Source organism: Siniperca chuatsi, linkage group LG7 (assembly GCF_020085105.1).
Source record: "Siniperca chuatsi isolate FFG_IHB_CAS linkage group LG7, ASM2008510v1, whole genome shotgun sequence".
NCBI lineage: Eukaryota > Metazoa > Chordata > Actinopteri > Centrarchiformes > Sinipercidae > Siniperca > Siniperca chuatsi.
The window spans coordinates 4,518,362-4,545,259 of NC_058048.1; the positions used below are offsets into that span (position 1 = coordinate 4,518,362).

General features: G+C 39.6%; 1 protein-coding gene across 2 annotated transcripts in view; it reads left to right on the forward strand.

Moving 5' to 3' along the window:
• snx19b (sorting nexin 19b) overlaps window positions 1-11,693 on the forward strand; it is a 53,501-nt gene extending 41,808 nt beyond the window's left edge. For both annotated transcript variants that reach the window (XM_044203721.1, XM_044203722.1), the window contains exons 12-14: window positions 1-41; window positions 2,196-2,283; window positions 6,651-11,693. The exon at window positions 1-41 is cut by the window's left edge and continues 144 nt beyond it. In XM_044203721.1, the coding sequence (XP_044059656.1) occupies window positions 1-41; window positions 2,196-2,283; window positions 6,651-6,774 (253 nt within the window). In that variant the 3' untranslated portion in view covers window positions 6,775-11,693. The remainder of the gene's footprint in view (window positions 42-2,195; window positions 2,284-6,650) is intronic.
• The last annotated feature ends 15,205 nt before the right edge of the window (window positions 11,694-26,898 follow it).

The following is a 26,898-nucleotide window of genomic DNA, read 5'->3' on the forward strand; positions in this document are numbered from 1 at the left end:
CAGGCAACAAGCCTTACACTGTCTGATGAGACTCCTACCAGGTACACGCAGACCAACAGTGACAATGTTGAGCACAAAATGTTAGATCAAATTAGAGCCTGACCAATACATCGCAAGACCAGTATTACTGGACCATTTTAGCTTATCACAGATAAATTGATATTGAGGTATAAAGTGGTGTGAAAAAGTGTTTGCCCCCTTCCTGATTTCTTATTTTTTTTACATGTTTGTCACACTTAAATGTTTCAGATCATCAAACAAATTTAAACATTAGTCAAAGATAACACAAGTAAACACAAAATGCTGTTTTTAAATGAAGGTTGTTATTATTAAGGGAAAACAAAATCCAAACCTACATGGCCCTGTGTGAAAAAGTGATTGCCCCCTAAACCTAATAACTGGTTGGGCCACCCTTAGCAGCAACAACTGCAATCAAGCGTTTGTGATAACTTGCAATGAGTCTTTTACAGCGCTGTGGAGGAATTTTGGCCCACTCATCTTTGCAGAATTGTTGTAATTTAGCCACATTGGAGGGTTTTCGAACTGCCTTTTTAAGGTCATGCCACAGCATCTCAATAGGATTCAGGTCACGACTTTGACTAGGTCACTCCAAAGTCTTCATTTTGTTGTTCTTCAGCCATTCAGAGGTGGACTTGCTGGTGTGTTTTGGATCATTGTCCTGCTGCAGAACCCAAGTTCGCTTCAGCTTGAGGTCACGAACAGATGGCCGGACATTCTCCTTCAGGAGTTTTTGGTAGACAGCAGAATTCATGATTCCATTTATCACAGCAAGTCTTCCAGGTCCTGAAGCAGCAAAACTGCCCCAGACCATCACACTACCAGCACCATATTTTACTGTTGGTATGATGTTCTTTTTCTGAAATGCGGTGTTACTTTTACGCCAGATGTAATGGGACACACACCTTCCAAAAAGTTCAACTATTGTCTCATTAGTCCACAGAGTATTTTCCCAAAAGTCTTGGGGATCTTCAAGATGTTTTCTGGCAAAAATGAGATGAGCTTTAAGGTTTTCGTCTTGGAACTCTGCCATGCAGGCCATTTTTGCCCAGTCTCTTTCTTATGGTGGAGTCATGAACACTGACCATAACTGAGGCAAGTGAGGCCTGCAGTTCTTTGGATGTTATTGTGGGGTCGTTTGTGACCTCTTGGATGAGTCGTCGCTGCGCTCTTGGGGTAATTTTGGTCGGCCGGCCAGTCCTGGAAAGGTTCACCACTGTTCCATGTTTTCGCCATTTGTGGATAATGGCTCTCACTGTGGTTTCCAAAAGCTTTAGAAATGGCTTTATAACCTTTTCCAGACTGATAGATCTCAATTACTTTCTTTCTCATTTGTTCCTGAATTTCTTTGGATCTCGGCATGATATCTAGCTTTTGAAGATCTTTTGGTCTACTTCACTTTGTCAGCAGGTCCTATTTAAGTGATTTCTTGATTGAAAACAGGTGTAATCGGGTCTGGGTGTGGCTAGAGAAATTGAACTCAGGTGTGATAAACCACAGTTAAGTTATGTTTTAACAGGTGGGGGCAATTACTTTTTCACACAGGGCTATGTAGGTTTGGATTTTGTTTTCCCTTAATAATAACAACCTTCATTTAAAATCTGCATTTTGTGTTTACTTGTGTTATCTTTAACTAATATTTAAATTTGTTTGATGATCTGAAACAATTAAGTGTGACAAGCATGCAAAAAAATAAGAAATCAGGAAGGGGGCAAACACTTTTTCACACCACTGTATGTAGGCCGATAACTAACAAAACATTGCAGTACTTAAATTCCAAAGATATGTTTGAGGTTATTTAGAAACTTTATCACCTTTACATAGTTTGTCCAACAGAAAACACCGACAAACTTAATTTTCAACTGTAAAATGTCCCGCTTAGTCACAATTCACCAATGTAAGGGATCCTCATCAAGTTTGTTTGTTTATGTTATGTGTTTATTTAAAAAACGAATACCGGCCAATATATATTGTTGTCAGATTTTATGCTCTCTAATATCGATATCAGCCACAAAATTCCAGCATCAGTCAGGCCCTATTGTATGCTTTAATTCTATCAATTGTTCAAGGTAAAATGAGTGCCTCAACTTACAATTATGAGAGAGGGATAGAATGACACAACAGCAAACAGCTGGTTATACACCATTATATAATTCTCCATGTCTTTTTGCCTCTAGATCTGGTCTCAGACATGTTGGGCTCAGACAAGTACAAACTCAGCTGGCAGACTGCACTGGACTCTCTTCAAGACCCCTATATTAACAGGTGAATATACACTATACACTCAGTGGTCACTTTATTACAGTCAGTTGCAGTTCGTGGTACAGGCGACATAGACTATTTGTCTAGTTGCACCAGTGCATGGGGGGTGCATGGAGAAGGGGGAAAAAAGCCCTTGGCGCACCCTTTGCACCCCTTCTTATGATATACTTAACTTAATTTAACACACAGACGTTAACTACACAGGGATAGTGGTGTCTCCTATTTCCATCACAGATAAACGTCCATTAATCTGTCTAGAAATCATAGAAAAAAGATCTTTAGATCTTTCCAATCTGATCAAAAGTAATCCAGTGAATTCAGTCTGTACATTCATGCTTACAGTGTAAAAAGGAACTGCTAATAGCTATTCAGCATGACTTTCCATGATATAAATAAAAAATTATTTGGGGGTTTCAAGTGTAGCCCACAACTTGCATACCTCAAAGCATGATCTGTGGTTCCCAAATAGAAGCAGAGAAGGAAAAAACAACTGAGTTGACTAAATCCATTAATATTAACTTTTTCTGTCAATACATTTTTAGCCATGCTATTGGCGTGGCTCTAGGGATAGCAATGTCAGTCTGCTGATCATTCCACCACTTTGGTCTAGAATGAAATATCGGAACTATTGGATGGATTGGCAAAATGTTTTGTACAAACATGCATGGTTACCAGAGGATGAATGCTAATAACTTTTGACATCCCCAGACCTTCCATCTAGCGCGATCATCAGGGTCAAATTATTTATTTGTTCAGTACTTTGGTTTATGACCAGATACCTGCAAAACTAATGACATTATCATAAACCTCAGCTGTATTTTGTTGTTCGTGTTAATTAGCACATTTTAGCATGCTAACACGCTAAAATAGGATGGTCAACATGGTTGACAACCTCTTTTTTTAAAAATGTTTTTAATTCGGTGTCTGAGGAGGTTCTCTCAATTTTATTAGTAAGTTGTAATTTAGTAATTTTAGTTGTAGTTGTTCCCAAGTGCAGGACTAAAACTTTTGGTGAGGCAGCTTTTAGCTTTTTTCCCCCGAACCGCTGGAACAGTCTGCCGAAGGATCTGAGAGCAGCTGGAAGTGTTGAAATTTTTAAACAAAAACTGAAAACCTACCTCTTCAGCCAGACTTAATTGATTAAAACTGGTTTGTATTATTATTTTTTTTATTCCTCTTATTTGATTTTATTTGTTTATTTATTTGTCTTTTTACATATTTTATCCAGTTTTTAGTCTAGTTTTTAATCTAACTTTATTTACTATTATTATAGCTTTTAATCTTTTTCTCATTGTCATCATTTTTATCTTTGTTCTTTCTTTTAATCTATTTATTTCACTGTATTACGGTCTACACTGCTCTCTTATTATCGTGTTGTCAGTCTTATGTGAAGCACTTTGAACTGCACTAAGCTGTATGAAAGGGGCTATACAAATAAAGTTTGATTGATTGATTGATGGTAAACATAATACCTGCTAAACATAAACATGCCAGCACTGTCATTGTGAGCATGTTATCATGCTGATGTTAGCATTTAGCTCAAAGCACCACTGTGCCTAAGTCCAGCCTCACAGAGCTGCTAGCATGGTTGTAGACTCTTGTTTTGACATTACTAAGGCTCAGAATGTCTCCTCAACATGGTTCTCACCCTCGCCTCTATTTATTCAAATACAGATATTTGCCCTGTGTTGAAAACACTTGCATAAAACTTTTCTTTCATAATAGCAGTCCTAAAACATGTACAGTACATGCAAATTGATGGCATTTCTGAGTAGCCCGACCTATCCTGAAAATAAAAATAATATGGCATGAAGTGACTCTGCATCCCGGACAGCCACTGATTACAGTAGGTAGACCCTGATAGTACCTCCACACACACCACCACCACCCATCCGTTCTCTGACTCCACATTTCAGACTATGTGACGATTATTACAGAAATTAAACCTGGCATAGTCTTTGTGTAAGTAGTAATCAATCCACTCCACAAAATACATTTAGAGATGCACTTCTTATGTTATTGAAAAAATGTGGCCATTCTCCTCTGGCCTCTCTTCTCCACTGTGTTGTTGCCTACAGAACCGCCTTTGACTGCATGTGTTTTTGCTTATCACCTCATTTTAAACCAACTCTGTACATTGTAGTGCACAATAATCTGAGGGAATGTGTTTCTGCTGTAAATGGCAGCTCTAGCAACAATAATGACACCACACCATTCACTTAGCTCCTAGGTTATGTCCACTGCATGCTTTGTGTACACTCGGATGGAGCCACATGGTTTGCTGTTTGGAGGTGCTGGCTTTTGATAACAAGCAGGTGTGTCTAATCAAGTGGACAGGGAGTGTACGTGCTCACTTGCACACAGACACAGAGAGAAGCTCACCTGGAATAATACGGTGTGGACTCATGTCTTCATTAAACAACAGACAGTTGAGTAAACAACAGCTGGAGAGGCCTAAAAAGGTTTACAGATGTAGGAACAAACCATGGTTGGAATCAATCAGCTCCACTTCATGTGGTGTTTTGATTTGATATACAAAATCCCAGACAGAAGAAGACAGATGAATAAAGAAAATATTGAAAACTCTTCACTTTTTCCAAGACTTAATTTACATATTGCATTTGATTAAGGCTCTTCTTGCATGGTTACTGAATTTGGCCAGACAGACAGCTCTAAGTCTTATTGGTTTCAAACTTGTTCCATTTGATAATAATGGAGCCCATTGTACTCCTGGGGAATGTCAGTGGGTGAGCAGTTCTGTGTCAGAACCTCCTGAACCTTATGACTTTATTTTTGATCATTGACGTTGACTGTGAATTCTGTGGACTCGGTGTCACACGGGTTAGTTGTAGGGACATCTCAAGGTTGATGAGCCAAAATATTATGCATCCAAGCTGTATTTAGGCCCAGTTTTCCCTCTGGGTATGTTTCTTACAGTCTGAATCTGAGTTCAGATTGTGAGCTTGTCCTCCTTTCCCTAACAGCCCCACTCCCTTCCTCATTTGTTTATTGTTGTTCGTTTCTGTGGTATATTTGCATCATGCTTGCAAAGTACAGCTGTTAACCACCAATGCCAACAATTGAATGTTGTTCTCTGCTCATTCAGCAGTGAGTCATTTTATCTCTCCCATTTTCTGGCTACCCGATCTCAGACCACCATGTTTATTTGGTTTGGAAAAACCACATTACATATTACCAGATTTTTAGGTGAACCGCTCCCAGATTTGGATTAAATAGCCAGCATGAAAAGGTCCTTAGAGTATAATAACATGAGATCTTAATAATTATGAAAATTAGTTATTTCTGTGAAACAGCAAAATAAAGAAAAAGAAATGTGGAGTCATTCTTAATACTTTATGTGTAAAGTCCCTCCCAAGTTCTTACTAACTACTAGCTTGTTTCAAACTAGTGATTTACTGAATTTGGTTGCACCATTAAAACTTAAGAAATGTCTTAGCTAGTAAAGACTTTAGTAATGTGTAAATTGGTTGCCAGGAAACATCTGTAGTGCCATCTTATCAAAAGCAGTGAACTATGTTAACAGGAAGTCGCAGTAGCATCACAAGTTGTTGCAAAATTAACCAAAAACAATAGTTTTATGGGTCCAAATGATATATTAAACCCACATGCCAATGCTTTGTAAATATAGGTATTGCTTTGTTTTATTTATTTTATCATTTATATCTGCATACATGGAGAAATATGTGTATTTTACAATAAGTAGTGTTCATGCAATTTACAGTGAGAGAGAAATATCCCATTAAGCTAACCTAGCTAATGTTACCTGGTAGTCAACATATAGTAAAGAGTAAATGTTTTGTACCAACTAATCTCTACTTCATGTGGTGCAGCAAGACATTTTATCTCTTCTATTATCAAAACACCTCGTTTAGGAAAAAGCAGATTTCATATTACCAAATTTTTAGGTTAACCACTCCCAGAATTGGATTAAACAGCATGTGTGAAAGGGATATAACTGTCTGATTAAGCTAACCAAGCTAACGTTATTGGGTCATTTAAGCTAACATTATTAGCATATTGTTTTGTAATTTAAAGCATGTTGTCTTATCTTTCCAGTTTACATGATTATACAGCATTTTTAAAAGTGTCTTGATAACGCTAACAGTTTCTTTTGTTAATTCAGTTAGCTACATAGCACCTGGCAGTTACTGGGTGTCAATATTTTGTAATGACTTATCTCTACGTAAGTAGTAGTTTGTGTGGTGCAACCCATTTTAAGTTAGCATATTGTCAGAGTCTAATCAAGGGGCCTCACATCAGCTATGTTATCATAGCATTTCCTCACCCAGTCTCATTCACATTAAATCACTAAAGAGAAGATGCTGACTGCTGGTCCTGTGTTCCTTCAGACACCTGGTCTACTGCATATTTGATCTTCTGCTGGAGTTCCTGGTTCCTGAAATACCTGAGGAGGACTTCCAGAGGCGCCTCTTGCAGACCCTCTCCAAGAACCCAGAGAAGCTGCTGGCATGAGGAGAAAACCCACAGGAACACCTGCAAACCCAGCTTTAATTTTCCATCATCCTAACTGATTCACCATTGATAAATTGCTGAAAAGCAGAGTGACAGCGAGGCTGCTCCTGTCCTACTAATGTTCTGCGAGTGTAAGTGAATGTTTCTGGTGAGACTGAATATTCTCTGTCCCTACTTTAAACTTCTGAGGTCAGTCAGGCCTGTTTTTAATTACGTGTTGATGTGTTGACATATGACGTTCTTGAACATCCTGTATACACACACACACATTAACACAAACTACATTTGAAGCAGCTTTGATTACATGAGAGCACCTGGTTTGTGTTTTATCTCAGAATGTGTCTGACGTGCTGTTCAGGTCTAAACATGTGGCAAAGCCTTGTCCGATCTGCACATCCAGCCTCTTCCTGCTCGCTAAACTCTCCGGCTTTGACTAAACTCACTTCAGATGTTCTGCACACTCTGCCCTCACCCACTCTTGCAGTTTCTGGATAGAAAAACGCACACCTGTTGCTCTAATCTGGGGAAGCAGGGTTTGCTTTTTCCCCCAACTTAAATCTCAAAATGCTCTATTGGGATTTAGCATCAGCGTTTTTATTCTCTGTTGACCCATTCTTCAACATCCCACTGGCTCTGTATAGAGCCACACATGTGATTCTGACATAATGTGAGCTATGCTTCCTAAATCTGAGCCTTCTTGATCGATTGCATGTCTCTGGTAGGGATTTTTTTTTTTTACCTGCAAGTGTCCATGTGTAGGAAAAGTACATACTGTAATATAGTGAGGTGAAGAGTTATTTTACTGGCTTCACAGATGCGTCACAGTTCTTTTAACAGGTCCCTTGGAGAATTATCCGTGCAGTTAATGTCTAAATTATATAAGAACTGGGCTCCACAAAAACAGGTATATGAAGGATGTTGGAATGGTGTTAGCTTAGGTTTATTCAGTAACTTGAGAGATTTTTTTGTATTACTGTAAAACAGTGAACTGCTGGAGTCTCCGTGTACTTAAGATCAGTTATATTTGATAGTTGGCTAATTAACCAGCAGGCTTAAAGGGTTGAAGGTAGAAGTGTATTTCACACTTTGGTGGTATCTATCCATGCTGACAGCTTTGGTTTTATTTGTCCAGATATTGAGTTATCAGTCTCTAAAATTTCTGCCTCCACTCCAATACAGTTTTAATTTCTGGTGATCGCAGCATTTAAAAATATGGTTAAAAAAAATCAGTAGCAACATCCCTGTTACTCTGGAAATCCCACAGACCTGACTGTTTCAGCAGAACTACTTTTGCTGAAGAAATAGTGGCAAAATAAATTAAAAAAAAGAAAAGAAAAGGCAAGCGCTGCTCTTTAAAATACATGAAAACAACATGGAGCTGTCCAACTTTTAATGCAGACTTTCCACTAACTTCAGCTCGATGCAGGCTCTATTGGGTAAAACCAGCTAGTGATGGTCAAACTAACTGATTGGCAGTGCCACGGTTAGCTTTTCCCTCACATTTTTCCTCCCCGCCTGATTGTCACAAATGAAGTAATTTGACTCAACTTTTTTCCCAGTGTGTAAAAGGATGGTTTTCTTTTTTTTTCTCATCCTTACAAAGTGTTTTAATTAATTACCCCAAAGCGAACGTAAGACGTGATCAGTCAATCGATCCTTGCCACCTGCTGAGCTGAATCAGACAGATTCAGTAACTAGATGAGGGACTAAACACTCGCCTCACTCGTTAAATATATGTAGTGTAATTATATTTCATTAAGGTGTAGTAGTGTCTAGTGTCTAACACATTTGAGCAGTTGTATCAGTGGTAAACATTACTGTCAATGAACTCACAAAAACTCATCATGTCATTCAGTCCTTTATCCCAGACCACCACCTTTGCTGCCTGAGGACCACATAGTCATGGAGTTCAATTACTGTGGTCAGTCATCCTCTAGTCACCTTAGAGACCATCTGGAGAAAGTTTTAGTGGTGCCAACACACAGTCTCCAGTCACTTTAAATATATTGTTGAAGGTTTTTGCACTTTGGAAATCTGCCTTAGCATCTTATTGCCTTCATGGTGGTAACACAACAATCAGCGCTCCTTTCCCAGTTGGATAAAGACAATGAACAGAAAACTGTCGTAGTTTACTAAAAATATCCTCAGTATGTATCCAAAGTATGTTACAACACATATAATTTCATGTCTCTATCACATACATGTGTAACCTTAATGTCTTAACACAGACTGTCTTAAAATACTGTTTAGTTAATCTTCAATTGCAGTTTGAGAGTGATGACCTAATCTAGGTGTAAATCAGTTTCTTAACCTCTTCTGGCAAATTAACTAACTTAAAGTTATGTCAACTGTAATACTGCATACTTTTGTGTTTTATTTTTTGGAGTATTGCGTCAGCTCCAAATGGGTTGTATGGAGATTAAGATCAGAAGTATTTTCTCATATCAAATACGTCAAATATCAAATATGTCTCCCGCGACTGAATCTGCATATTCAGTTAAGTCATGTGAAGTTGTGATGCCAAGTTTCAGAAATGTTACATTCCATCTTGTAAGTGAAAAACAAGTCAGATCTTAATGTTACTATCATTCCAGTGTTGTGCACTCATATCCTGGTTTAGTGGTCTCCTCCTTGTCTTAAAATCAGTTTTTTCCCCTTTCCTTTGTGTTACCTTGTGATTCAGTTTATTTATTAACCTATTTATTTGCTTGATTTACTAAATTCTGACTTTTTCTGAATTCTGTCCATGAAAGAATAAGCGAGGTGCCAGTGCTGACAGAGAGGAGCGTCCTCTCTTATGAAGTGCTTGAAACTGGATTTTGCCTTACAAGGTGACTTGATGAAGTTCGGTCTGCCTGTTCTGCAGTAATGCAGCTGCAGTGTAGCCGCTGACCATGCCTTAGTAGAACAGAAGCACCCAGTTCCAGCTCTCTGTAGTGAAACTATTCACACGTGTTCTTTTAATTGTGTCAGATTGTGCTGAATGTTGAGGCTGTTACAGTTTTTTGTTGTGAAGATATTGTGGGATTCATATTAATTCCCACTGTGATATAAAATATTTGCTCAGTCTACTATTATAACAAGAACATTTTCTTGCTTTAATGCGATCCTTTTCATGTTATAAGGATGTGTTTTTCTTGTCATTACTTTGTCACGTTATCCGGTTGTGTCACAAAACTTTCTCGGTATTACACAAAATCAGTGTATCTCGTTAAAACAAGACATGGTTCTTGTTTATAACCTAAGTTGGTATATTGTTAGAGAAGAGGAAGAAGAAAAAGATCCAGTCAATGCCTAAAGAGAAGACAGTGTAGCCTACATCTGCTGGAAATATTGAAAGTAACTGGTTTATATTGTTTGATTAAGTTTTATTTGATACTTGGAGTGAGAAATGGCCAAAGTATCATCCATCCATCCTTTATCTAGAACTGCTTATCATGTGCAGGATCGCGGGTGGGGGTTGGAGCCCACCTCAGCATACACGGAGTAAAAGTTCACCACGAGTCTGCCACACGGCTGACACATACACACAATAATATTCACGTTCATACCTACACGCGCAGTTTCAGCTGGGCTGGCCTCTGTTCCACCAGCTTCTGTACCTCAAAGCAGTCTGTCATTCAGCATTTCTTTCATCCGTCTTTCTGGAAAAAAAGTGTGTTCCTGGAGTTTACTGTCCACATTCTAAGGCAGATCGGCATCCACTACCGCGCTTGCTATTAGACGTGGAAAGCTTCATAATTTTAACAAAGTTCTAATAACTAATAAATACTTTGTGAGCATACAAAAAACTACAGCTCCATTTTTTGTTTGTTTGTTTTTTAACCACACAAAGTTCAATCGTAGAAAAGGTTTCAGTCGTAGTCATCTGGACACTGTTTTCAGAATCAAGAGCCGAAACGTCTTGATTCTGAAAACAGTGTCCAGATGACTACGACTGAAACCTTTTCTACGATAGAACACTCCTGGACGAATGAGGGACTACACCGTCGCACAAAGTTAGGTTCCACAAGGTTATGATGAGTAAGGTTACATTCTATGGCTGGAGTTTTATTACAAATGCCAATGTGATTTTGAATGAGGTTTTCTTATATCTGGAAAGTAAGCATAGATGATCAAAACAGTTTGAAAACAGTTACATCATACAACATACATAACATCCAGCCACATGTCTGCATCAGTTTTGTTGTATGACTGATCACTGACTGGACTTTTACCTCTTTATAACAACGTACCAACCTATCATGTTTTAATGAGACACGTTGATTTTGTGTGATACTGAAAAGGTTGCAATATAACAAGGTAAAGGATATGATGTTATAGCATGAACAGTTGATTGTAAAAAAAAATTGGTATGTATTAATAACCAGAAGGTTATGTCATAATAACATGAAAAAATATCTTATTACATTAAAAGGATCTCGTTAAAGCAAGGCATTTTTCTCTATAACAAAACGGATCTAAAACATTTTTTTGTAATAGTGGCAGCAATACGCTGCCGTGCTTTAATCAGTAGTCGATGATAGCTGTTACGTTATTCATGGTAAAAAATGCACTGTGCTGAAATTCACATATTTATGCCAAATGTTAATTAGAACAGATTTATAGACAGTGACAACATATGCACTAAAGCGTTATCTGTTTTAGAGAAATATATGACATTGTACAGGTCCACTGTTAACTATAATCTTGTTCTCTATCACCTTTGCACTCTTTCACCTTTTCGTGTTCTCTGTCAGATCCTGGCGTTTCTCTACAATGTCACTTGTGAACACGTGGAGTCGTGTTGTGCATGTTAAAGCTGTGACTCTGTCTCCCTTTGCTAGCACAGATTGTGTCAGTCTTTGAAATTTGCTGGTTGTTCTTGAGCATATTTGCAAAAACAATAAAGTCACCAAACATGAGTTATTAAATCTTCAGCTGTTGTTCACACTCATCATTTTCTTGGCCTGAGGTGGGTGATACATTTAACAAGAGGCTGGTGAGCTGCTCAGTAATCTTTAATGAGATTTTACTTTAAATTTATCCCAGGCAGGTTTTAACTGTCTGGAGGTTCGTGTACTCTTCAGGGTCATTTATGCATTCCATATTATCATTTTTTACCCCTTTGCATGGATGTTTTGGATGTATGGATCAGCTCCCCACTAATTCGCTGCAGAGTCGTGGTTCACGTCCAACAACAACAAAAAGTGCGTGGATGAAATACCCCATAATAAAGATCAGAACCATTTCTTGGAACACTCTCTGTTAAACTTCACTTCTCCAACAACAAAGGGGGATTCGGGGTGTTGGAGGGCGGCTTTGCATTGCTGAGAAATCCTCTTAAATCGGATTTACTGACAAAACGTTGGATGAGTCAAGCGCTGAGGGATATGGAAGAATAAATGTGATATAATATAACATTTACACAGATCACTTTTTGATATGAGTATTTGTTGGTTTAAGAAAATGTACATTGAATAAATTGGATATCTTTCAGTTAAATATGATAGTTCTGTCTTCTGCTACAGTCATGTTCAAGGCAAACTCTCCTGAAGTCTCACTGCCTGGATCCTCAGTCCCTGGCTAAGTAACTTTTGACCATATCATGCAGTCTAATAGAATAGCAGGTTTGAACATCTACAGTTCCATCACAACTGAGCCATCTCCATAAGCCGATGAAGACCTTGTAATATGTCCAAAAGCCCCATAACAAGCAAGTAAGTGGACCTTGAGTGGAGATTGTTTGTCAGCTGCTGTTTCGGTACAGTGTAGTTTAGTACATATCAGGATACAATTTTTTATTATTTTGACTGAAGCAGGGCTGCAACTAACGATATATTAAACCCCATTTACAGTTATACGAAACAATTATACAAAACGTTTACTCTAATGTTGATGCATTTCCTGTCGACTGACAAATTGGACACTGGACACCCCCAAAAAAAAAAAATAAAACCCAAAACACACAGTTTATATATATATATCAAATAAATGATATGAGCGAGTATTAGCGAGTCCTCATAGTTTAGAGAACAAGGTGCCAAATAGAGCGGCAGTGCCAGTAAAAGCCTCTGTGTGGGGGAGGAGCCTCAGGCCCTGAAGGCTATTCAGAGCCGTGTCATACTGATCAGGGGTCTGTGAGTGGTGTGTGACCCACAGAGCAATAGTGACATCTATTAAGGCAGATGCACATAGCTTTAAACACTTGATTATCTTCAACTTTTGCTTTTTTTTATCGTTAGGCAGGAAAAGCCTCAAAAGCATCACAACACTGAACTCTAAACTGAAATGTTGGCAGGTCCCCTTTCAGTAGCAGGGGGCCTCTGGGATCCATAACTGCCTTTAAATGAGGAAATGCTATAATTCCCCAAAACAACATTGGACAATTAAATGAATAAATGCAATGTCCAATGAAAATATAATTTCATTATGAGATTCCCAGACTGTTTTAATGTGATTGTGGTTCAGGAGGCGCCTCATGTCATGATTAGCATCATGTCTGGATCACTGGAAGAGTTGCTCTGCATTTACTTTGTGTGGTCCACACTGACAGTGGCTGAGCACTCTGTGTTCCTGGACAGTGTTTGGGTAGAAGCCAGGCCTACCGCCATCCAACCCACATGACCAGACCGACTCACAGTGTCGCTGTAGCAACTGCACCTGGGGGGGCTTTTACCTACTGCTGCTGCTGCCGCTGACATAGTCTAGAGAAAGGCACGGGTTGCTATGGTGACAACCCATCCCAGTTGGGGTAAAAAACTTCTGTTGGGCCCCTGTTGTGTCCAAGTCTCCATCAAGTACAGTGTACATAGCAGACTATAGATAGCAGCTTCATTATAGTTTGTTTCTTGAGACCCAGAAACCGACCAGTAGAATAGAGAACCACACCCAGGCAAGAAAAAGGCCCCTGGCAGGAGTCCACGTCAGATGTCACTGTGCAATGAAAGCCTTTGTCTCCAAAAATCGACTTTTTGTCAAATAAGAAAAACAGCAAGGGCTGCAACTAATGATTATTTTCATTATTGATTATTTTTTTAATTGGTGATTAATGCTGTAAACTGTAAAATGTCGTGAAGTAGTGAAAAATATGCAGCACGTGTTCCCTGAGCCCAGAGTCACATCTTCAGATTACTTATTTTGTCAGATTAACAGTCCAAAACCCAAATATTTTCAGTTTGCAAATATATAAAAAAAGAGAAAAGCAAATCCTCACATTTAAACCGCTGGAAAAGAAGACATTGTTTCACATCAACTGCCACTAATTGATTCAGCTCTAAAACAGCCTTGTTTTAAGCTTCTGTGACAATGTGTTTTAAATATTACAATGGGGACTTAAGAGGGTTTTTTTAGCCTAAGATATAAGAAAAGTTTCTCATAAAGGAGCATTTAATCCTTCAGTTCATTGGAAAAGATCAAAATCAATTATGGAGATACATGGTTTTCATTGGACAGTGACAGAGAGATATGCTTTAATATTGCTTTGTTTGGAGGACATGATTTTGTTATGATGACCAGACGTTTACAGCAATGCAATTCAGATTTGCTCCATCCACGAAGATCATGTGATATTATCGAAAGCTCCAGAACAGCTGCTAAATGTCCAACGCTGTTTCCAAGGTCAAGAACTTTGAAACTTTGCTCCGAATTAGTTTTTACTTGAACATCTACATATCCACGACTGGACAATGCCATCTGCTGATGAAGACCGTGTGATATGTTTGAAAGCTCCAGAGTAGCTACTGAATTAATCTAACTATTGAGAAAACAATCTGTGTACTTAGCACCAAACATGAGAAACAATCAAATATGAATCCCTCAAAATAACCGCTTTAAATAACGACATTAGCAGACGACAAGACACCACAGAGCCGAGTCACTAACGAGGGGTGGCTGCACCCACTCACCCTCCTGGCAGCCACAGGGTTTTTAGGCAGTAGATGAATTAAAAGTTTCACGTCAACATCAGTCTGCAGCACGGCTGATTTACATGGAAACCACATGTTCTTCATCCTCGACAGGTTACGCAATCTCCTCTCATCACACCCCACACACACACACACACACACACACACACACACACACAAACACATTCTCCAGCAGCGTTTGACACGCTTTGGTCTCTGGTTGTTTTCTGGAGGCACACTCCACCTTCGTTCCCTGTCTTGTTTTCTTTTCCTTCACACACACACACACACACACACACACACACACACACACACACACAGGTCTGAGGACATACATGTTTGAGCTGACTGCACTTTAAACGACAAAACTGAGACACAACCCCAAAAGATATTTCCACTGACTTTAAGCGGTTTCATCTATATTTGGGGGCCCGCTTACATGCTTTTCAAAATTAAAATCAGCTCCACTTGGTGACATTTGGAGTTGTCCAGCTTCATTACGGTTTTAACGTCTTGAAACAAACAAACATTACAAATCATCTCGGGATTGTTGGCTGTGGCCGGCCAGAAAAAACAGCTCAACAGAGTGTGGTCTCCTTTTCAAAATCAATCTGTCCAAGATAATGAAAACAGTTTATGCTAATTCTTCTAACCGGCCGCTCACACATGGAGAGATTACTGGTAATACCTAAATGAGAACAAAAACAGAACTTTTTGTGCTTTTGCAGTGAAGCTATGAGCGTTTTACTGCTTTTCTCTACCAAATATGAAGGTAAGAAGCAGATTTTAGCAGAAACCTGCATTAGAAGCTTTCTCTTTTCAGGGCATCCGTAAGACTGATGTCATGCCGGCAATGTTCATTGCGTGTTTGGTCCTGAAATGTGTCTCCAAATATCAGCTGTTCTGAAGTTGCTGATGTTACGAAATGCAGCTGATAACAGTCATCTCACCTGCTTTAACAACATGCAGATTTTTTTATGAGTCTATTAGGGCAATTAAATGAAAGAATCTACAGTCAAAGGCTCAGTAATAACAGATCAGTGTCACTGTGCTGCACTACAGTGCCCTTTAGTGGCAATTCGAAGCGCTTTACATAAACTGAAGAAAGGCATTAGTCTAAAGCAAAATAAAACGAGTAGAATAAAATGAAAAATAACCCCAGTACAATACTGACAGATTCAACTCTGTGTTTAAAGGTCTGTTCATAGTTTGATTTACGTCTTACCCTGAATGTGAGTTATAGTTGTTGGTCTGGTCTTTTTTTTATCCTTGCATTTTCATCCATTTGTCATTTGGAGATGTGTATCATGATTAGAATGATTGTTATTGTCACATATATAAACTCCAGAACTATTAATTACATTTCTATCTCTAACTTTACATCTCACACAAAATATCAAACCAACTGTATTGCCTTGATTGAGGGTATTTTAGGGACTGTGTGAGATTTGTGAATCCTTCACCTCTAGATGGCAACACAACCAAACTACTGATTTAGTGGGCATGTTTAAAGAGACCACAGGATGGCGCCGCATGGTAACTTAACAGGGATCCACCTGTTACTACTGTGAGGGAGGCTGTGGAAGGAAGGATGAAGCAGAGAGTAAGCTCAGGGTGTGCATAGATACAGTGAGGATGGTTATAGTGGTGGGGTTGAATACTGCGAATGTTCAGTATCACTGCCATTACAAAGTTTGTATGGTCTGCTCAAAATATGCATCAATGTAAATGTGATGAGTCAAACAATAAAGCTGCAGTGTGGTAGTAAATAAATGAGGACCTCTAGTCAGATTGGGGAATACGGAGGACAATGAGAAGAGAGAGAAGAGCAACAACAGCTGGAGGGGGTTAACTCCCAGTCCAGCCAGTTGTTTGCTGGTAACCAGCTCTCGCTGTCGCAATGCAGCTAAACCGCTGAGCAATCAAAACAACTACCACAGCTGTATTTGTCGCCAGAATCCTCCCCTGCCTAATTAATTTCCCCCGCCTGTATAATTGGCTCGCGCTGTATTTGTTAGTGTTTCGCTGTGTGGAGCTGTGCTGAGACTGGGGAAATCAGCCACCATTTGTCACACCACACCAAACTTCTTTAAATGGTGAAGTTAACAGAGCTGCTTGTGCTGGATTCTGTCAGTAAGACTTTGTTACAGATAGTGAAGTCATTGTGAATAAAAAGGTGTGGAAATCCTGGCAGTGCGCATCATTAGTTAAAACTCCAAGAAATATGAATAAATATCTGTTATATTTTTACAAAAATATTCATTTAGGCTGTTTTCCCCTTAACAACAGGCAATAGTAATGTCTGAAACTGGCAGTTTAAATGTATAAAAATATTACCAACCATACCTAAAGAAATAAAAAAACTGATACCACTCTCATGTCTGTGTGTTAAGTGCTGAATTGGAGTTACTTAGCCTTAGCCTAGCTTAGCATAAAGACTGGAAGCAGGCAACCCTGTCTCCCAGAAAGTATGTTTATACTACTAATTTGCAGCAGCAAATAAGAGAAGCGTATTGCCACCTGAATTACCTTTTTACATGTTACACATTTTTACACGGTAGAATGCAAAACCTGGCCTTCAGTATCCTCCGGTGTCCGTATAAGACCTGCGCTTTGTATGCTCACCATCCACCCCAACCACCTCCTTACAACATGTGCGCTGTACGAAAAGGTAGCACGTCCTTTACTCGACAAAACTTTGCCACTGAACATAATCCAAGCAGCAATTACGTCTCCCTCAAAATGTATTTTGGCAAATCAAGTTACTAGTAATAAATAAACGTCATATCTAGGAGAATGGAAATAAAAAACTGGACTACTTTTATGACAAATAAGCAGGTTATATGGCGGCCCAAAAGTGACACGGGAAATAAATAAATAAATGAGTGTGATAAATAAAAATTAAATAAGAAATGTTGCCAAAAAATAGATTCCTGGACAATAAATAAACAAAGAATATTATATTTTTCTGTCTTTATTTAGATAATTATCTCCCCCAAGCTATTTCTTAACTCACAGCAAGAAAGGGTATTACCTTTTCAACTACTTTAGCCAAGAGTCTCAGCTTTGTCTGTTTGCTGTTGTTTATCACTGCGACCAACCCAGACTGATCAGCCAATGAGAGCCAGCAGAGAGCATGACGTAATTGTGTGACACCATCCCTCATTACCATACAGGAGATATGGCAATGTGGAAATAAATGTATGAATAACTTAATATTTATTTATATATATATGCGCAACATTTGTATTTATTTATTTACTGTTAATTCATCATGCTCATTTATTTATAAACATATTTAATAATGTTTCCCATGCCACTTTTTAGCACCCGTGGAGACGAGGCTCTGATTGGGTTATTTGGCATCAGTCTAATTTAGCCACACTGGTTGAAGCAGGGGGAAACAGCTCTCTTGGCTCTGTCCAGCACAGTCACTACGCCTAGTTGTTGTCCACAAAGAAATAGTTCTCATAATATAACTCCCCCTAAAACCACCAATTGTTGTTTTTATATTTGTTTGCGTACAGGTTAAACATGCAAGATATGTGATATATTTGAAGTTTGGACAGAGCCAGGCTAGCTGTTTCCCCTGCTTTACTTTATGCTTAGCTCGGCTAGCCACCTTCTGGCTTCATCTCTGGACCGAACCCACAGACATGAGAGGGAAAGAGAGCAAATATGTGTATTTCCCCGAATTCCTTTAAACCCATCTCAGTCAAATAAGGTTACCTGTTTTATTATAGAAACATGAACTGTTCAGGAAAACAAAAAGTGCTGTCAATAATCCTTTTTCTAATATGTCTGTTATTAATACGATTAGATATCTGTCTTACAGTTAAATGATAATGTTAATGATATCAGCATTTTCATCATATTGCCTTCATTCCAACATTGAATGCTTCTGTCTGGAGGCAGATTTCAGGGCCTCTTCTGCTCGTCTTACATTACTGTATCAGATTTAATGCTTAATGTGCAGCTGCCCTCAGTAGCATGACTCTGTTTTCCTCCACATAAAGTCTAAAGAGTTGTCTTTGTTGCACGAGTTGCTGATTTCTTGAAGCGAAGAGGAAATCTAACATTGTTGCCTGCCAGAAGAAGACTGAGTGTGCTGCGGCCCTGCCGTGCCACAGACCTCTAAACAATGCAGCCAATGAAAAGGCACACATGGGACTGATACGACATGCCCGTCACACACAGTTAGAGTGCTACTGGTGTGTCTGCTTGCCACACGCACAAAACACAACCACACACACACACAATGTACACATCAACACGCCTCCAGAACGACAAAAGAAATATGCACTTTGGCTCTGTGTATGCTGTGTGTACTTCAAATGAACACAGTCTGCTCATCACATGGGGATAGTTAGAGGGATAGAGGAACGCACACACTAATTTTTTTCTCTTTCACACACACCTCCAGGGACTGTTAGAATAATTTCCAAAAAACACTCTCTCTTAATTGTGGAGGAAGGTTCAGCGAGGAGGTGAATGGGAGGTCAGTCAACCTCAGGGCCAAGCAGTGACCTGACCTGATGCCACTGAAGGAAGGCCTGAGGGGCCGACAGCACATAGCCGAGGTCAATAACAAATCACACAATTTTAAGACAAGCGACTTCTCATAATTAAAATTTAACAATTTAACATATTGCATTCCAACATCAATAAATATTTGACATTTTAATACTTATTCTCAACAGATAGGGCCATTACAGAGTGCTGCTTTCAGGAATCTATAGGATGTTGTTCTTTCACAGCTACATGTATATCTGGCAAGGGCAGATAACGGAAGGAATAACAGACAAATGACTATATTCTCTTCAATACAGCCAAAGATGGTGATAGAGGGGGGCAATGTTTTTTATAGGAAATGTAGTTTTAAATAATTTAACAGTATTATAAAGCATTAGTGTTATTAATACCACAAGAGTAAGATTAAAGATATCTGCTCACAGGATATTTGTACCAGTTTGAACAAATAAGTGTCATCTTTTAATTGGTAACTATGTATTTTGGTATTAACTGCAGAGAAAATATGAATTTCCTCAAAAGAAAAGCTCAGTTTAAACCCCAGTAAATATTAAGTTATTTTTGGAAACTTTACTCTCAATATATGTTGAATTGAATGCATATCTGTAGACAAATCTCACATTTTTGCACGTTGGGCTGCTCTGCTCTGCTCTGCTCTGCTCTGACTAAAGACTCTCAAGGTTACATTAGCAAGAAGTGCACCAAATGAACACTGTCTCTATTTCCCTAATATTTAGTACCCAATTTTATAATTCTTTTTAGGAAATTACGTGGAAGTGACAGACCCATAACATAATGAATTACTCAAACAAAGGAACTATAAACAGCCAATAGCACAGCTTCAATAACAGTTAAGAAAGTCAGAAAATAAGATGCAAAGACGAAGAAAAGCTAATACTGGTCAGAATGTGTTGCGTTTACAGGACTACCTGAAGCTGACTGTACTGCTCTTCGTACTGGTGTATGATCAAAGGCTTGAACCCTGTGTGACCTGTCAGACTACAGTCTGATCCCAGCATACTGTGGGTTAATGTTTACATACAGTCCAACGAGGCAGATTGAGTGGAGAATTAGCAGTGATCTGTCTCTCGGGAGGCCTGGTGTTCCAGTCATACATGGAGGGGGATAGCAAAGACTGACGCTTTTACAAATGCAAAGGATTGTATTTACAAAGAGGAGAAGTTAGACAAAAGAAAGTCCATATATGACCAAAACATTGTCTTAGTTCAAAATGCCTTTTGCAATTTTGAAGTGTCTTTTACAGATTTCAGCATTTGAATGTTACCTACATTACTTAAAGCGGCTATAATCGATATTTTTATAATAACACTGTATCAAATAACAATGTGACAATGTGAAAGGGGTTGCTCGTAGTAATGAACCTACTGAGAATTATCAGCTGAATCTGCAGCTGGAGCTTTGTAGTGAGTTTTTGGTTTTGGGTCACTCTCACTGCTTTCATAGAGTTGTTTCCAGCCGCAGTAGGCAGCTGTTTTCAGAGAAAAAGCTCTAAGAATACACGGTATGTGCTGAACATAGTGGAGCATTTAGCAGCTAAAGAGCCAGATATTTCCCTCAGGAGTTGGTGGAGACCAAAAGCAGAGCTAAAAGTGAGTGAATATTGGACTTGTATTTGCCAGGTGGACAGAAACACGACAAATGAATGCTAATGTTGCTCCTTAACTGCTGGATGTGTAAATAAGCAACTGTTGGCTAACAAGTTCGCTATATAAACTTAAAAGGTGATGATGTCAATATTGTGTTCACAACTTGTTTCCAATACACCCAAGTGGCCAAAAAAAGTCAGTTATAGCAGGTTTAAAGCTGCTCTGATCAATATTTTTATATTAACAATGAATTAAATGACTACATGTAATGTGAATGGTGTCGCACGTAGTGATGAACACAGAGAATTAGCCTATCATCCAACTTTGTAGTTCTTCTCAGCTCTCAGGCTTTAAGTGTCTTTCAGCTCATTGTTTTGGTTTTAAGGCCAGCAACTTCACTGCTTTGGTTTACTCTCATCAGCATTGTTTTTAGGAACGGCAGGCAGTTTATAACCAAAACAGCTCTGATAAAACCACTGTACTCCAGCTGCCCTGCACAAAACAGCAGACAGACCCAGTTAGAGTCTAGTTGATGAACATAGTGGAGCATTTAGCAGCTAAAGAGACATATTTTTGGTTGGTGGAAACCAAAACAGAGTTAAAAAGGAGAGTAATGACTTACAATCATCGGGTGGTCAGAAGCACAACTCAAAATGAATGCTAATGTTCCTCCATGTTTGCTAGCAAGTTCACTGAATCAACTGTGATAAAATGTCGGTGTTGTGTTCACAACTTGGTTCCTTTGCTATGAAGTCTTCAAAATATGAGTTAGTGCAAGTTATGCTGTCTAACTTTGATTACAGATGAGAAGATTTGATTTCATTTATCTGAAGAGTGAGAATTGAAATATACAGTATAGTGTAGGATTTATGAGACTGCAAATGATATTGGCTATAATCCTTTACTGGCATGCATTCTTTACGCTTACTTTTGTTGCAAATGTAATGTTAAGGCTCATCACCAATTGAATTATTACAAACCTAATTATGGCTATAATCAGCTAATATTCAGAGGTGTTTGATTGATGGAGATCTCCATCAGCAGTTCCTGAGTTGTACAAGATGCAAAGGTAGGACAAATTTGCAGTGACCCATGATTCCAATTCAAGATGGTTTGCTCTTTCTTAGGCTGTCTTTCTGCCTGTTCTTTTGCATTTTAATAGATTATCTCTCTGTGTTCCCCTGTCTTCTTTCCTCTTCTCTTTTTCTCCTATTACCAGAAGCACTATCAAAACCATCTTTCAGGCCTCAGCTGGTCTCTGAGATCTAATCAGTCAAGGGGGAATGGAAGGAACATGTTGAGGTCCTAATTTGAAATGTGCAGATTAGGTAATGAAGGACAGCCTTTGGAGAAAGACCAGACCACCCATCCTCCCATCCATCCATCCATCCATCCATCCATCCATCCATCTATCTATCCACAATTGGGGCCACAACTTGAATGGAAGCAGTTGTTTCATCCCTCTACATATTATAATCGCTAGTGAATAGAATGAGAATTTGTGAGATCTCTATCCAATCATCAGTGTAATCTCTGTGGATGTGATTTATGCAAAACATGAATGGGTTTTGTTCTCCCAGAAAGTGGCCCATCTGCTTCTTTCTAAACAAGAGATGATGAAGTGAAATCTCTTCTCATCTTCTGGGAGAATATGTGGCAGTTGCTGCTGTGATGATCCTGTAGAAAACAATATGACCTTTAAACTGAAGTGCTGCACTTTTCCTAAAAACTTACGATGTGAGTCAAAGCCCTAGTATGTTTCAAACAAACTACGTTGTATGAGTTTGTCTGACGTCTAAAGGCAAAAGTGCTATACTTGCTAAATTTGTTCTGATCAGAATTCGGTGTCCTTTACTTGTCTTTGTAGTCTCGATGAAAGAAATCATTCATATAGCGGGAACAGTTTTGCAAGTACATGGTGGGGTTTGCAGTGACGCTGCTTCCCATGACCTTGTTGGCAAATGGTGCAGAGTTTATTCCTGTTCAGCAGCATGAGAAGGCTCGCGAGAGCCTGTAACCAGTTGTGTGGCCTGGTCTGCACTCACCCCTCCCAATTGCAAACCAGTTTTCAACCCTCGCTAGTCCCGTTGGTAGCCCTGTTGACCTGTGTAACTCTTCTACCCCCACTGACAGGGTTAAACAATGCACGCTAGTAATAGGGGACTCCATTACTCACAACCTTAGATTAGCATCGGCAGCCGCTATTTGCTGTCTACCCAGGGCCAACATTTCCGACATACACATAGGCTAATCTGAGGGTGCTGGTATCAGCAGGTGAACCCAGGCACACACCACCACTAGCTTTAGCAACATTGTAATCCATGTCTGCACCAATAACGTAAGGATGACGCAGTCAGAGATCACAAAAGAAAGCCTAGCCAGGACGTTTGAGTTTGCCAGAAAGATGAGTATATGGGGATATACAGTATATATATATATATATATATATATATATATATATGGGGATAACGGCGCACGCTTACACACAGTCTTTCTTCAGAGGCATTAATGGTGATGCACTCAGTGGTACACACGAAAAGTGATGAATCAGCTGTGTGAAGAGTGAAAAAGTGGGCATCCATTTTGTTACTATCTATTAGTGATTGCTTTAACACAATAATGATGCAACTTCTTGGCAAAAAAAAAAAAACTGTTCAGGCCGGTCATCACCAGGAGATGTTGTCTTTCTCAGAAAAGATGATGTGATCTATGTTTCTTCTAGCAGCAACAGCAGTTTGTTTGGAATAAACAGAAGATAATCTCAACTCAGTTCATGAGCAGTGAACCAATCGCAACACTTGTTGGCTTCAAACTTGCCATCAATGACAAGCTGATTTGTCATATGTTGCAGCATCACAGAGGTTTTATAGCCTCTGGCTGAATATACGAGCCCCGTCACATGTTTAATGCATCAGGGTTTACACATCTCCTTTGGCACACCTAGAGAGGCCGTGGGTTGATGTCCGCCTGCAGTATATCTTATCCTTGACATGACGCACTGATTTTCTCGTCACACCACTTTGTTCATTTTCAATGTAGAGGTGTATGTACATGAATAATAGTAGTAGTGGTATTGATGTCAGTGGAGATTGTTTTCTTTAAGAGACTACACACTGCCATGAATAATAAACTGTAGACATATTACTTGCCATTTTCAAGAAAGTGTCAAGAAAAAAATGGAGATAATTAAAAATGTAGTACTAGTATTATCTGTTAAGATCTATATCAGCTGCACTTTCATCTCATCTTTATTGTTGCTTTCTTGTTACTTCCTATTCTCTGACCACAACCATTAGTTTTAGGGCCTTGCTCATTCACAAATGGCAAAGCCATCGTAAAGCCATCTCACATTCTTCTGTTCAGTCAGATAACATCAGCTGGAGGACCTGAGGGCACCTTTGGAGCAACACACACAGAGGTCACGGAGACATGAACAATATTTATGACCTTTCAGTATCAATAAATCACTGCCACAGTCAGAGACATTCAGAGAGATTAGTGTAATGACCATGAAACAGACAAGACCATCACTGAGAAGATTAGCGGTCAATACCAGCCTCTCCATTGGCTTTTAAGCAGAACAGCTTATTTATGGCTTAATAACATTCAATTAAGACTAGTCATAACTCTTCCTGGAGGAACATGAAGTAGCTTTTATGTTTTTAAAAGGCATTATTGGCTTAAGCACTGTCCTAACAAGGGAAAACACGCAATCGCCCTTACAAGCACTGAGCACTGTACATTTTGTTCACAGTAGACATTTTGACTTGTCATAGCTGGAAAAGTGCACCAAGTAATGGGCCTAAGTACAAATACAGATAATCAGAATGCAGCTCTTATTAATATTATTAGTTACACCTGTTTATGTGAAAGCTTTACTGTTCCAAAGAGAAATAACTATCCAGCTAGCTAGATAGCTGGCTAACATTTTAGCAGCACATAAGCAAGACCAATATACCTACCAATATATTCACAGTCTCTCCTCTGAACACGTCCAAACCACCTCAATCTGGCCTCTCTGACTTTATCTCCGAAACATCTAACATGAGCTGTCCCTCTGATGTCCTCATTCCTGATCCTGTCCGTCCTCGTCAGGGAGTGACGAGGACCTCAACATCTTAAGCTCTGCTACCTCCAGTTCTGCCTCTTGTCTTTTCTTCAGTGCCACTGTCTCTAAGCTGTACAACATCGCTGGTCTCACCACCGTCTTGAACACCTTTCCTTTCATTCTTGCTGATACTCTTTTATCACACAACACACCTGACACTTTTCTCCACCCGTTCCAACCTGCTTGCACTCGCCTCTTCACCTCTTATCCACAGTCTCCATTGCTCTGAACCGTTGACCCTAAGTACTTAAAGTCCTGCACCTTCTTCACCTCTGCTCCCTGTAACCTCACCGTTCCACCTGGGTCCCTCTCATTGACACACATGTATTCTGTCTTACTGCGGCTAAGCTTCATTCCTCTGTTTTCCAGAGCAGACCGCCATCTCTCTAGATTTTCCTCCACCTGCTCCCTGCTCTCACTACAAATCACAATGTCATCCGCAAACATCATAGTCCATGGAGATTCCTGTCTAACCTCATCTGTCAGCCTGTCCATCACCAGAGCAAACAAGAAGGGGCTCAGAGCCGATCCTTGATGCACACCCACCTCCACCTTGAACTCCTCTGTCACACCTACAGCACACCTCACCACGGTCTTACAGCTTTCATACATGTCCTGCACCACTCTAACATACTTCTCTGCCACTCCAGACTTCCTCATACAATACCCCAGCTCCTCTCTCAGCACCCTGTCATACGCTTTCTCTAAATCTACGAAGACACAATGCAAATCCCTATGACCTTCTCTGTACTTCTCCACCTCAAAGCAAATACTGCATCTGTTGTACTCTTTCTAGGCATGAAACCATATTGCTGCTCACAAATGCTCACCTCTGCCCTTAGCCTAGCTTCCACTACTCTTTCCCACAACTTCATTGTATGGCTCATCAGCTTTATTCCTCTGTAGTTGCCACAGCTCTGCACATCGCCCTTGTTCTTAAAAATTGGAACCAGTACACTTCTCCTCCATTCCTCGGGCATCCTCTCACTCTCCAAGATCTTGTTGAACAAACTAGTCAGAAACTCTACTGCCACCTCTCCTAGACACTTCCATACCTCCACAGGTATGTCATCAGGACCAACTGCCTTTCCACTCTTTATCCTCTTCAACGTCCTCCTCACTTCACTCTTGCTAATCTTTGATACTTCCTGCTCCACACCAGTCACCTCTTTTACTCTTCGTTCCCTTTCATTTTCCTCATTCATCAACTCTTCAAAGTACTCCTTCCATCTTCCCATCACACTCCTGGCACCTGTCAATACATTTCCATCCTTATCTTTAATCACCCTAACCTGCTGCACATCCTTCCCATCTCTATCTCTTTGTCTGGCCAACCTGTACAAATCCACCTCTCCCTCTTTAGTGTCCAACCTAGCATAAAAGTCCTCATATGCTCTTTGTTTGGCCTTTGCCACCTCTACCTTCACCTTACGCTGCATCTCCCTGTACTCCTGTCTACTCTCTTCAGTCCTCTCAGTGTCCCACTTCTTCTTAGCTAAACTCTTCCTCTGTATACACTCCTGCAATTCCTCGTTCCACCACCAAGTCTCCTTGTCTGCTTTCCTCTTTCCGGATGACTTCTTCCTCTTTCCAGATGACAAAAATATTATACTCAGCTAATGTTGCTGTCTAGCAGTTACAGTATTTGGCTAGTTAGCAAACGAATACACCTGGGCAGCCATCTCTGTGTTTCACATATATTTGTGAATGAAATAAATGTGAATTGCTGAATTTAATGGTAACTTACCTCAAAGGACAATTACAGTTACTTAAAGCTAATGGTCAGTCTGTTGAACCCTTGCTTGAAGTCTCGAACAGACCACAGACCTCACAGCAGCCAGGAACAGGAAAAGCACAGGTGGAAAAAATAACCAGCAGCTCTGTTCATAGAATGAGTCATACTTAATGTTAGTTGTAACACCTGTGTTTGACAAGTCAGAAAGAATGACTATAGGCCTGCCTACTCTCGATGGTAACAACTGAAACAATTTTC